This window comes from Protomyctophum bolini (assembly GCF_963924005.1).
Source record: "Protomyctophum bolini genome assembly, chromosome: 9".
Taxonomy (NCBI): Eukaryota; Metazoa; Chordata; class Actinopteri; order Myctophiformes; family Myctophidae; genus Protomyctophum; species Protomyctophum bolini.
In genome coordinates, this window is record NC_137870.1 from 35,748,510 (window position 1) to 35,762,118 (window position 13,609).

Sequence of the window (13,609 nt, forward strand, 5' to 3'; positions counted from 1 at the left end):
GGACACCACCAGTGTAGGCACCAGTTAGTGAGAAGCAATGTTTGTCAGACAGGGCAGACTCTTAATCCAGGAGGTGGCTCTAAACAGAAGTATCACTGTGTGTGTGTGGCTTTCCCCTTTCTCAATAACAGGGAGTGGAAAGCAGTGATGTCATGTTGTCTCTGCGTATTGCATGTGTCTGCACACACAGTGCAGCTAGTGACTCAGGTATATAGATTAGATAACAGACAGTGCGTGCTCTCTCTCCCATTGGCAGGCTGCAGGCGTGAGTCAGGCCCCTGTTGAAGAGCCCTGCATCATTACACCATTCAGAATAGAATCAACAGCCTTTGTGGAAAGATGCTATGAATGGCTGGCCCGGTGGTTGCTGAATAGGGAACCTTGCCTCTTCCATCCATGGTCCATTTGGCACAGACCACCACTGCCATGACTCAGCACAAGTTCCCCAACTCTCGGTCAAGAGATTGTGTCATCGTAGCCAATGGAATGGTGCAACAAATCGATTTAATACATTTAAAAATATATATATTTGATTTGGGGGGGGGCATAGCCAAAATAGCAGATCTACAAGCTCACAATAGGTAGAATAATTGCTAAGAAAATAAACGATAGTTGCAGCCCTATAAAGAAGATGCATTGTGGGAGTCTGTGCCAGTATCGTGTTGTGAATATTTCACCTCATGGAAGGAACACACCCCTGCCTGTTAGCTCTGGCCTCAGGGCCAAAAAGGGACATCCAATCACCTTCCACGGGGAGATTGCCCCCCCCCCTCTCAGCCACAACACCTGGGTGCTGTGTTCTCTGTTACTGGTTGGTGGAAGGGCTCAGATAGTCTGTGTTCTCTGTTACTGGTTGGTGGAAGGGCTCAGATAGTCTGTGTTCTCTGTTACTGGTTGGTGGAAGGGCTCAGATAGTCTGTGTTCTCTGTTACTGGTTGGTGGAAGGGCTCAGATAGTCTGTGTTCTCTGTTACTGGTTGGTGGAAGGGCTCAGATAGTCGCAGATATTCCGTTCGTTCAGCAAGTTGCAACATCACAGCGGGGGAAAAACTCTTCTGCTGTAGTTTATGACTGTAGGATAGGTTTTTGACATCTGGGTTTCTGGGTCTGGCATTCAAACTTAACTCCTTCATCTGTTTTTTTGTTGGGTGATATTAACCATCTACGCTAAATGTTAAGTTTCGTTGTTCATTCATGTTGTTGCTGTTGGGATCATAGGGGAACAAAACATATGAATCTCAAATCCTGTCTTGGTCGGTCTTGTTCCTCGTATAGTTTTCCGTACTCCTGTGCTGTTTCTGAGAGTCCCTTTTTCACAGACATGGCTCTGTGCTGAGTGTGCTCCCATCAGGGTGTTTGTGTGACTCCTTCCTTCTCTCCATCCTTGGTGTGCTGCTCTCTCTGTCTGACCAGCCCCCCCCCCCCCTCTCTCTCTCTCTCTCTCGCGCGCGCTGCAGCAGTTGGCTCAGCTCTGCCACAGTTTTCCATCAAAACACCAAACCTCAATGGAGCATTCAAGCCCGGGCCCGCCTCAGCACTGCCCCTCCCATCCCACCCTGTTCCGACTCAGCCTCTCTCTCTCTCTCTCTCTCTCTCTCTCCCTCCCCCCCCCCTCCCTTCATGGTCTTGCCCAGAAGGGAGCCCCCAGCTCATACTGGAAGACTTTTATAGCTAGGCCTGACTCAAGGAAAATGTTCATAAGACACAGTTTGCATTGGTTTTGATGGTCTGCACTGGTGACGTCTGGTGGACGTTTTGTTTTGCAATGTTGCTCCTAGCAATTTAGTGATCAGCCACTGTCCCAAACAGCCTATAACTTTACCCTAAATTGTACGGCTATGATTAGCTATGTCCCTTTTTAGGAGAACGATTTATGGCCTTCTGGCTGCATTTTCTGTGTATGCGTGTGCCTGGCGTAGACACTAGATTCTGAAAGGCCTGGTAGTGAGGGGAAAACAATATAATATCATAGAGAGGATCCTCCTCTAGTTCTCTTTCCTTTCTACTACAACATTGCACAAACACACAGTTTTTAAAATGTACTTTAGCTAACATATCCAACATGGCCTTCAAACAGTGGTTTTTGGATGACTTGATGGCAAAAACATCTTTCACAGAGAGAATTGAAATGGTCTTTTAACATGGATATTTGAGATTGAGAGCATTTTTGCTTGTGGAAAATACAAATGAAATGATCGTGTAATAACACACAGTCGGTATGATTTTACGTTGAACAACGGGAGCCAACTAGGCTAACGGACACCAGGCTACATGAAGCTTGTACAGTACTGCAGTTACAGTATGCCATTTTAGTTAACATAGCTCTTTCCTCTGCACTGTGCAGTGACAGTTTCTGTCCTGCTGCTGTCTTTTCAACACTTTAGTGCAGAGAGACACCGAGATACAAAGCTATGGTGCACAACGTGCACGGTAAACAATGTCCACAAACTTGTTTATTTGTATTACATTTCAACCACGAGGCAATGCAAAGTGATTTGCATGAAACATTAAGACATTAAGAACCGGCCTCAGGCTTAGATGGGTTTAGCCCTATTATTGTTCTATGACGAATAGCAAAGAATTGCCGATCTACAAGCTCAAAACGTATTGCATCGTATTGGACCGAGAAGCGTTGCAAGCTTGATGATATGCTATGTTGTTTTGACCTATGATGACAGAGTGTTTGGGCATGTCATTATAGGCAATTGAATACTAGCAGATCAACAAGCTTGAAACGCATTCAAGTGCTTGCAACAGATTCTAACATCCACGTATCCGATGCTCTCTGTGGCAGTGCTGCCCCGATTTGTATCGACTAAGAATGGAGCTTTTAATCTCTCACAAGCTGTGTGTGTGTGTGTGAGGGAGAGTGTCGAGTTCAGGAGTCATGTTGTTTGTAGCCCACTGGTTCTCAACATCAGGCCCGGGGACCACCAGGTGGTCCAAACGGAAGTCTGTAACTCTGAAATAGAGCGGCGCAGTCCCTCCCCCTTTCAGAACAACGAACGGCCCAGGAAATGAAAACGCAATGCATTTCCCCATAGGCAGTTTTTATTTAATTTATTTAAAGACCTTTTAAGCGTCGTACGAAGCCAACTCTTGTCCTGACAAATCATGACAACACACACAATATTTCGGGCCAAACAAAGAATTAGAAAGTAGAAAAAAACGGCAGGTTACAACACTTTCTTTGTTGTTTTTCTTCTTTGTAATTATTTGTTTGGTCCAAAATATTGTGTGTGTTGTCATGATTTGTCACGACAAGAGTTGGCTTCGTACGACGCTTAAAAGGTCTTTAAATAAATTAAATAAAAACTGCCTATGGGGAAATGCATTGCGTTTTCATTTCCTGGGCCGTTCGTTGTTCTGAAAGGGGGAGGGACTGCACCGCTCTATAGAGTTCTCAAATTCTGCCCGAACCCGACCCTACCCGCCTTAATTTTCAGGCCTGTTGAGAACGAATAGAACCAAATCCATTTAGTTCCATTTTGTACACTCTCAGAGTTTCTTTTTCGACACAAGACCAATAAGGGTACATTTGGAGTTGGACTCCTGTTGGGCCCCCGACCAGACATTGAGAAACAGTGGTTTAGCCAGCCAACGCACCCCCCCATTCTCTCTCTTCTACCTGTTCTCACTCTCACGCATCTCCTCCAAAGACTACTTCACTGCTCACCTTCCCATGATCTCTCCATCTCCTGCCACCTCTGCCCTCCTGTCGTTTTAGTCACCAAGCATTTAAAAGTCTCAAAGGGCCTGTGGATGTAGCTTGTCCGTCGGCGTCGCTCTAATCTTAGTCTTATCTTAGGCTCCCTCGAACAACGGTGTCACTTGCTGTCAAAATGTGTTCTTCTCAGCAAGCGGAACAATCACACAATGGACTTCATATTTGAGCTTCAATTTGAAAATGGAGATATAAACACATGTTGACTGTTTTGGAAGTTGAGAGTTACGGCCCCTGCACACTGCTGCATTTTTCTGTTTTTTAGCAGCCATTTTCTTCAGGAAATCGCGTACACTCTGCAAATACCTTTTAGGCCTTCTCTCAAATAAAAGGATTTGTTTTTACGTCCAGATACCCCGTCCAGGACGCGCCTCCTCAGGAGACTTGGCTCAGATCTGAACCCATTTGATTTGGCGTTAGGACCGCATGCCCGTTGCGACCGCATGCCCTCGCTGACGTCAACCCCAGGCAGGGTTCGAACCCTCAACCTTCTGCATGACACGCATATGCTCTAACGTCCACGTGACCACTACACTAGGGCCGTCTCTCCTTATCTCAAATGAATAAAAAATATATCTATATCATAATGACATCGCTAGCCTGTTGGGCAGAAACTTTGTTAAAACTGCTGCTTTGCGGGGAATGGAAGAAAATGACCTGTGTTCCAATGGATCCAATGTAGTTAGTTAGATTTATTTAGTCACAAGCTCCTTTTAATACTTTTAATTGGTTAAATTAAATATTTATAAAACCCACAAACAACCTAAACCACTACCAACCGGGCATGCCATTGTAGGCAAACATTTTCAAATGTAGCACTAGCAAAGAAATACACACCGTCATACGGCAAAATATAAAATAGAGTAATTTATGAAAAGAAAAACATCAAATGAGGAAATATAGAGATATTTTACATTTGTTTCTGCTCTACAGCGACCATATTTAAGTGACACAGGTCACGTTAGTTTGACACACTAACACCTCACACTGTGTCAGAAAGTCTGGTTGCCTATGCTGGTCATGTTTTCATTTGTTCCTGTATGATTAACCAAGAACAACATCTTGCCTGCTCGGTTTTGCCTCCCTTAGGCCGTCATACGCGTGCACATGTGTCGTCTCAGTATGTGCTGACTTTTCCATCTCTCCATTTCTTTCTTTTTTTTCAGGGAGTAAAGCTAGTTAAAGCTAGCAGGGTTTTCTGCTGCAGTCTCTGGAACTTATTACAGTCGTACTATAGGGCATGTTCATGAACGGGCCATTCAGGCCGGCCGCTCCACGGCTCTGAATGAGCACACTGTCGCCAGGAGAAAGGGAGTTAATGTGGGCTAGTTAGCCGTGAGAGCTCCCCATTACGGAGGACTTAAGTCTGCGCTCATTCTTAACCGTGTGTGTGTGTGTGTGTGTGTGTGTCTTTAGGAATCATTCTGAGTCTCTTGATAACTAGGGCAGTGATTCTCAACCTTTTTTCATTTCAATGACCCTGCCGGTTTATATGCATTGGGGCACGGACCACATTTGATACATTACATAATCTATACACTGTAAAAGCATCATTGTTTGATCTCAGTTACGTACCCATCAGGGTCCATTTGGACCCACGGTGGGCCCCGGACCCGACATTGAGAAACGGTGACCTAGTAGGGGTGCATCTGGAAGTTGTGCTACCTCCTCGCCTAAAGCCCGTTCGTTTCATTTTATGCTGTTCCTCCTTTGGCAACATCATCAAGTCTTAACCCATTTTGGGCGGGAACCCCTATTGGTGTTTCTAAGCATTATGTTATACTTTCGCTATTGAAAAATAGCGCGCCACCGAGTGGTGCTCTACGAGCTTGTAGGTCTGCTATTTATTTTTAATCGTGAAGATTTGGCACAAATCTTTGAATATATTCTTTCAGAGCGAACGTTTAATTTTAACTCAAATTTTTGCTTCTGGGGGGTCCCTGGAACATATTTTCAGATGGGGGTCGGCGGCCAATTACATATAATTTTTGGGGTCCTTGACATGAAATATTGAGCACCACTGATACAGAAACACAGGGCCTAAATGGGTTGTGCTTTTGTCTGCTTTTTACGAGACTCAAAGGAATCTAACTTATCGACTAAAGCCTTTCCGTTCTCTCTGTGCTTAAAGGTAGAGCTCGGCTATAGTCTTATTGACCTGTAATGGGATACTCGACCCGCGGCTCACACCGCCTGCATTTTAATGCTTTCTAAATGTGCCTACATGTAGCCGGTCAAACCACACACTAATCCATAGCGTCCTGGAAAACCTCCCTTCTTCCAACCGCTGGGGTTCTGTCGCTCATTTCGTCTCTGCCATCACTCCAGCACTAATCAGACCGGCTTGTAGGAAACGGACCACGGATGAGATTTAGGACATGATTGTGACAGGCAAGCCGTGATCTCTCTGTGAAGAACACGACACGCATGTACTCGTGCACGCACGCGTACACACACACACACACACACACACACACACACACACACACACACACACACACACACACTTAGTCTGAGATCTCGGGTGGATGACATTTGACCTGGAAAAGCCTTTAATCTTCTGCTGCAGGAGGCTGATGTTTGATCAGGATTACTACTACAGTATGTTCAGCAGCTCTACAGTGTAAAGAGCTGCTGTAGAGTAGCACAGCGGTCCTCAACCTTTTCAATTCCAGTCACAGAGTGATCGCCCGGTTTGATATGCATTAGGCCACAGGCATCTATTTCATACACTTTAGTTTCTATTTCTGGGACCTACAGTAAGATGACTGTGTTCATTTAACTCTTGAGTGTATACCATTTGTGCACTCTCGGTATTAGACTATTTCTGTACGGTTGAAAGACACAGATGACCCCAGCGTGAGTTTGACTTGGTCTTATTGCAGTAATATTTAGCGACGGACACTCAGTAATGATTTCTTCTGTCTTTCCTTGCAGGTTTCCCAAGAAAGCAAACAGGTATGGACCTTTTTTTTAATATATTTTTGTGTTTTTAATCCAAGGCATAAGCAGTTGGCTACTACTATAGTTTCGCGTGTGCATGCACGCACACTCACGCACATACACATGCACAGTTGCACACACGCACATATTGCATACACAGCTGCTGCAATGCAACACTGTGGTGTGGTCTCAAGAGTTTGGACTGCCCACCTTCCATACACATAACAGACACACACACACACACACACACACACACACACACACACACACACACACACACACACCAACACACACACCAACACACACACACACACACACACACACACACACACACACACACACACACACACACACACTCTGTGCGGGACAAAGGGTTCCCTCTTCTATGCACGGCCATCTCTGCCTTCCACAGTGAACAGAACAGAGGCCTTTCACAGTGGCGGACGGTATCGACAGAGACGAGCCATACATTACCCCGCCGAGGTTGAAGCCGGGGTCCGGCTTTGTGGGCACGTCCTCTTGGGAGCGTCCCTTTTTTTCTCTTCCTCTTTCTCTGCTGGCCCTGCTCTCGTCTCGGGGCACTCGGCTGAACAGCCCTCCACATCCTCTGGCTTGTCACATTATACAGTACAGACACACACTCGGCATGATTCATGAACTAGGAGGTCCCCTTCCCTTTGCCTCATTATCCTCCATGCTCCGAGTGAACAATTGCAGGGTTTGTGTTTGTCAGATGTGATTCCCCTCCCTCCAGAAGAGAACCTTCAATGTACTCCTGCATGTGGTATACAGATACACACACACACACACACACACGTACTTAGACATATGTCTAAGTACGTATATGTGTGTAGTGTACTTACATATTATGTAAGTACACGCATGTGTATACATACATGTATTCATATGCACGTATGTACATACCGTGCATACATAACAGGGTGTGTATGCCAGTGGCAAGATGCTTACTGGCATTGCAATTTGAATTTACATTGCCTATAGAAAGGCTACATGCAATTACCACAATACTACACGTCAGTGCACTGTGTGGTTGGTATAGGTAGTTGGGACATGGGGTGTCTCTCTGTCATTTAACCAAAACATGTCTGATCATGTTTGACACCTATTAAATAATCTTTTTGAAAGTCAATTTAACCAATTTCACTGATGCGATGTATTTCTTTTTCTTTTCTTTTAGGTTTTATTTATTAGCACACAAGTTAAAAACCGAAGAAAGGTACATACATATTAATATATATATATAATATAGTTAGAAAGCCAAGGGGCTTATCGAGAACTTCCCCTATAATTTGAAGAATCGGACATAAATGTACACACATTCAATAGATAACAGCATAATAACAGAACATTCTTGGATTTTGCCCAATATGCATGTTGCATGAAATAAATGTGCTGCTCTTCTATGACCCCGGCCGCTAATGACCGGTCTCTGTTCTCCGCTAATGACCGGTCTCAAGGTGCATATTGGGCAAGATCCAAGAATGTTCCGTTATCATGCTGTTAACAAGAGTTCGTATCGGGACGGAGTTGTGATGAGAGACTACTTGTTTTCCCCTCTTCTCCAGAACCAGCAGCATTCTCAGTAAAGACCACCCTCCAGACAAGAAGCCCAAAAGTGACAAATCTTCACTTCCCTCTAATGAGTTTGACCCTACAGGTAACGCCTCGCTTTCACTCTGTCTCTGTCTCACTCTCAAACTACTCTCTCTCTCTCTCTCTCTCTCTCTCTCTCTCTCTCTCTCATAACAACACACAATTATGGTGATAATGATGGATTGTACAACAAAGGCACGATGGGGTGGTGAAAGGTGTTACGTGTGTATTATGCTTTGTGCACTCTCTCTCTCTCTCTCTCTGAAATCTGCACACGTGCCTACGTACCCTTCTCCTTGGCCTGCGGTCTGCCCTGGTGGTCACAGGGAGACGACAGCGTCAGCGTGAATGGAGCTCACACACACACACACGCAGTCACGCACTCATCTTTTCCATTTCCTCACACATCACTGCTAATGGACTATCTAATGTGTCTTCATTGTCTAAAGCACGAATAAGGGCGATATAGCACACTTGGTTTGCATCAATCCTACGTCTCTAAGTTTCTCTTGTCGGTTAATAAATACAGATGGATTGACCATAGGAACCGTGAATGTTTTTAACCCATTTTGGGTGGGAACCCCTTTTGGTGTTAGCATTATGCTATGCTTTAGCTATTGAAAAATAGCAGATATACAAGCTCATAGCGCGCCACCGAGTGGCGCGCTACGAGCTTGTAGGTCTGCTATTTTTTTTTAAATCATTTCAAGACATTTTTAGAATCTGATCTCAGGTCAGAATGGGTTAATGTCCCCATGTGCCGTTTCACATAAATTGGTTCGTTATAGAGCCCCACCCCCCACTTCATATTAAAAGCTGCCAGTTGGCCTCTGTGCGCACTCGAAATCTCGAAAGAGGCCTTCAGCGTTTTTAAGCCAGAAGTGTATCGCAGGGTGAAATCGGAAGGGCTCAGACTAGCTTAAATGCTTGATATGGCGACACTCCTTGTGTTGGTATTTTGTCAGTAGCCGGGGCGGTATGACTTGAGGTATGCCCCAAGAAAGCTGCTGTATTCAAAACAAGAGACCCAGAAAATCCTCTTGCCTGCCTTTTGGGCTTATCTTGGTTTGACGATGCAACAAAGCATGGTCAAGATGTGTGTCCTGTCCCCTGAGCGAGTTGCACAAGAGACATGCTCTCTCCATTATTGTTTGTGTCTGTCTGAAGTCAATCCTTTCTATCAGTGTGTTGCTTTGAGGTGAAGGGTTTACGGTCAGATTCAGTCAATCAGTAATGTCTGCCTCAGCCACAGAGCGAGAAGAAGCATGTCCCACTCTTTATTTGATTTAAATCGACCTTCATTCATTCATTTTTTTCAATTATTTTTGAGACTGGCCTCATCTTCCGATCTCATCCACTCTCTCTCTCTTGCATGCCATCATTTGTATTAGTTCACATCTTTGTATCTGTCCATATTCGGCTGCTTGCTAGCAGTTGCATGATCTTCAAGCCACCTTTCCCCCACATTGCTCTCCTATAGAACTGCTTATTCTTATATGCATGATTTTGAAGAGTGACATTTCTAAACACAGCTATTCAGTTATCAAATGTATATTATTGTTATGCAAGCAGTTGAGATGAATAACCATAGAAGTCCATCATTTATTCTGACCTCTCCCTGAAAAAGGTCTATCTGCCCTGACCCCTTAACCATGATTTATACATTCTGGATCATTCTTATGGTTATATGCCTCAACTGCTCAATTCATTTATATGTAATTGTATGTATTATGTAGTGTTTTTGCAATAATCATTTAGTCATGTCGGCTTCCAGCCTTGCAGCAGAGACCAGCCGACACAGAGTATATTATGAATGGTACTTGATTTTGATGTCTGACATGATCTGACAAATGTAACCTATATTTCCCTCAGTGACTAGACTGTAGACTCTGTGGTTAAGAGACCTTACAATCAGAGCCCTGTCGAGTCTTCATACAAAACCAAATAGTTCTCTTTCCGTAGCTGCACTCCTGTCAATCCATCCCATTGCTTTTCTTGTTTTGCCTATATATTTTAATTAGTTTACCTTATTTGTTCATTTTTAATATCTCTTATCCCATTGTAGTTTTCTCCTCCTCCTCCCCCTTCATGATTTTCTCTTTTTTTTCCTGTTTTGTGTTTGTTTGTTGTGCTTCTCCTGTGCTCTCTGGTCTGGTGGTGTGTTCTGTCCCGTGGCGGCGGTGCGGTGCGGTGCGGTGGTGTGTGCGCTGTGCTGTCGCTGTGTGTGTGCCGCTTGGTTCTGTGCCTGCTCTGTGTTGCTGCTGCTGCTGCTGGTGGTTGGGTGCTGTGGTGGGCGCAGAAGCTCTGGTGGTGCAGAAGAGTGGCAGCTGCGGCAGTGTGCTAGCGGAGGGGAAGCAAGAGTCCTGTGGTAAGATGATGCTCCTGATAGGCCGACGACGCCCCGGCGTAGCCGGCTGCAGTCGTATATAAGACCCGTTTCATGTCGAGGTCCATTATTTATTGCTACGGTACCACTGGGTATGATGAGATTTTAGCACCTCGTATCGTTGGATACGGTTTTGTCCACCATTCCATGTTGTATTGATGTGGTACAACTACCATAGGAGAGATAACGGGGCAAACGATCAAAATAACAATTCTTCTACATTCTCTAAATGTGTAGACTTCATATAAATTATGTACTGCAGATGTTTAATGGGTTCATCTGGTTTCATTTTGCACCCGCAAGAGCTAAAGATCTGTAAGGGTTAATTTGGTTACCGACTTCATTAATTAGCTGGGGACCACCTGCGACCTCCCCAAGGACCACTCGTTGAGAACCACTGAATGAGACCACTTTAGACGCTGTGGGGGGTTTGCAGCAAGAACACCGACACGGTCTACTCCAGAGAGATTGTCGTGGTTTATCCCACTGTTTCTCAACGTCCCGTTCGGGGTCCACCACCATGGGTTGGTCCAAATGGACCCATTTGGTTCCATTTGGTTCCATTTGTACATGACTATGAAGTTAGACCTGTAAAGGGTCCATTTGTACCCCCTGGTGGTGACCGGACCAGGCATTGAGAACCATTGATTTATGCTGTTCTTGTTTAGTATTAAATAAATAACTGAAATGGTAAGTGGTGCCTTCATCCAAAGCACTTTACAAGTGTGCATTGCCTTCTTCACATGTATTCACACACACACACACACACACACACACACACACACTGACTGACGGTGGAGGAAATCGTGCGAGGCACCAAACTGCTTGTCGGGGAGCAGTTCGGGGTTAAGTGCCCTGCTCAAAGAGTCTTAACATTAAGGAGGGGCTGGTGATCAATGCAGGAATCTTCAGATTCCAGGTAGCCATAACTGAGGCACTGTTTCCAAAACAGTGGGTCAGGTAGTAGATTTACAAGCTCACGACACATTGTCTAAGCCTAAGGAGTATTTACGTTTGCATTTACTTGTGAATCTGATCATAGTAGCCTTAATATATTTCAGAAAAGTAACTATGGAAGGCCTCCATCAGTAAACAATCCTTTATATTGGGGTTTAAAATTATAGGGACATATAGGGTTATCTTAAACCCTGTATGTTGCATTACACAGATCCATGCCAAATTATTCCATTATGTGCCTCTAGGTGAGTCTTTAAGTCAATAATCCTTAAACTATACTTTTTCTTAAGCAACACAGTCGTACTACAGCATATAAACATTTAGTATAACAGTGTATTATGTACACTATGTTGTTTATTATAGGTCAACTTCTCCCCTTGGGTCCCATATCCTTGTATTCCATTGCACAAGTGCTGACCTGGGATCGGTTCTAACCTGTAAATACTAAATAATACATTCGTGTAGATAAGACATGCCTGATCAGCGATCAGCTCCCACTGGAGATGGTGATGACAGATAGCTGACCTCGACCTGCTCCAACCTGTTTAGCATAACACTGCAAAGGCCTTGAATGTAAATTTCTTCCTCTTGAGACACGGGAACGAAAAGGACCCATAACAATGGAAACCTTCAAATTAATCTATATACCCACGGTAACATTATAACACGGAGTGTTATAATGTAACAGTAACTGAGACGGTACATATTTCTTTGTAGTCTCAGTCAGAGTTGCTGCCTGCCTGCACTGATTCCTTGACCGCTTGGACCTCCCTCCCTCCCACTTTCTCTCCATTTTCCATTTGCCCTGCCCCCAGCCCCCAGGCGTTACAGTTCCCCTCCCCCTGTCCCCCCTCACCCCACCTAGGAGAGATTTAGCCTCTGTTCCGTTATGTAAAGGCTCCAACCCCCAACCCCAACAACAACTCAAATCCGCTTTGGCTTCTCCCGCAAACACCTCTGTTTGACATCACACTTGCGGGGGAGACCTTTTTGACATGCAGCTAGAAGCAGCTTGATTCATGGGGTCACCAACACGTCCCCAGTGTCCATTTAACCCCCCGATTGTTTACAAATGTAAAACGTGTATAGAGGTGTCGACCACTATATCTAGGGGACCGTTATTCTCAAAGACCAAACCTGGGACCGATGAACAGAATAGAAAATGGTAAAACTCTACGTATGACAATTTAATAGTGCATGTTGAAAACCGGGACATCTTAGTGTTTTTATCACATGACTTCCCAGTGTAGCGAAAAACTGTCTTGATATAGAGTGTCCGTCATTGCGTTGCAACATCAACAAATAGCCAATAAATAGTAGCGTGTAGATCTCAACCAATACAAGTGTTTGAGGCTGCGAAATCTAGCTCAAATAGAGAGAGGTGTGGACGACGACGCCGCTGCATGGCGCATTGTTGCTCACACTACAGGACAGTCACTGAAAAACATGTATTCTAATGAGATTTCATTGTTCGCTTGCTCGCATCGCTGGCAGTGTAGATGAGGTGTTGCAATATTATTCCCTTTCTCCGAGTTAAATTGACACCGAGGACTTCTCTGTGCAGAGGCTCACTAATTAAAGAAGTACATAAGTCAGTATTTACTGAGTCTGATTAAAAAAAAGAAAAAATATACTATTTAAGTGATTCATTGACTGGAGCTTTATTTGATTCTGCCTTTGTTATTGTAAACGGCAGGTAATGTTGTTTTTTTTTTGCAAATTCAGTTTTCATTTGTCTCTATAATAACTGTGGTCTCTGGTCTGTTCTTGTCGGTCTAGTCGAACCAGACATCAGATGAACCCTAATCTCATCAGATCTCTTTAGTCATTATGATGAAACGACACAAAGAACTAGAAAAGTAACGTTCCTCCTCCGGTCACAGTCACAGGCCCTGTCAAAACACTGCTTTGAACACTGAACACACACTGAACACAGATTCACAATGTCCATTTTCAGGCAGAAAATGTATGCTTGACCAAATATCA

General features: G+C 44.4%; 1 protein-coding gene across 9 annotated transcripts in view; it reads left to right on the forward strand.

Moving 5' to 3' along the window:
• arhgef12a (Rho guanine nucleotide exchange factor (GEF) 12a) overlaps positions 1-13,609 on the forward strand; it is a 54,438-nt gene that overhangs the window by 9,421 nt on the left and 31,408 nt on the right. For 5 of the 9 annotated variants that reach the window (XM_080772386.1, XM_080772383.1, XM_080772382.1 and 2 more), the window contains exons 2-5: positions 6,661-6,681; positions 7,865-7,903; positions 8,253-8,344; positions 10,580-10,648. In XM_080772386.1, coding sequence (XP_080628512.1) covers positions 6,661-6,681; positions 7,865-7,903; positions 8,253-8,344; positions 10,580-10,648 — 221 coding nt within the window. The remainder of the gene's footprint in view (positions 1-6,660; positions 6,682-7,864; positions 7,904-8,252; positions 8,345-10,579; positions 10,649-13,609) is intronic. The other 4 variants (XM_080772390.1, XM_080772385.1, XM_080772384.1 and 1 more) reach the window with 3 other exon arrangements.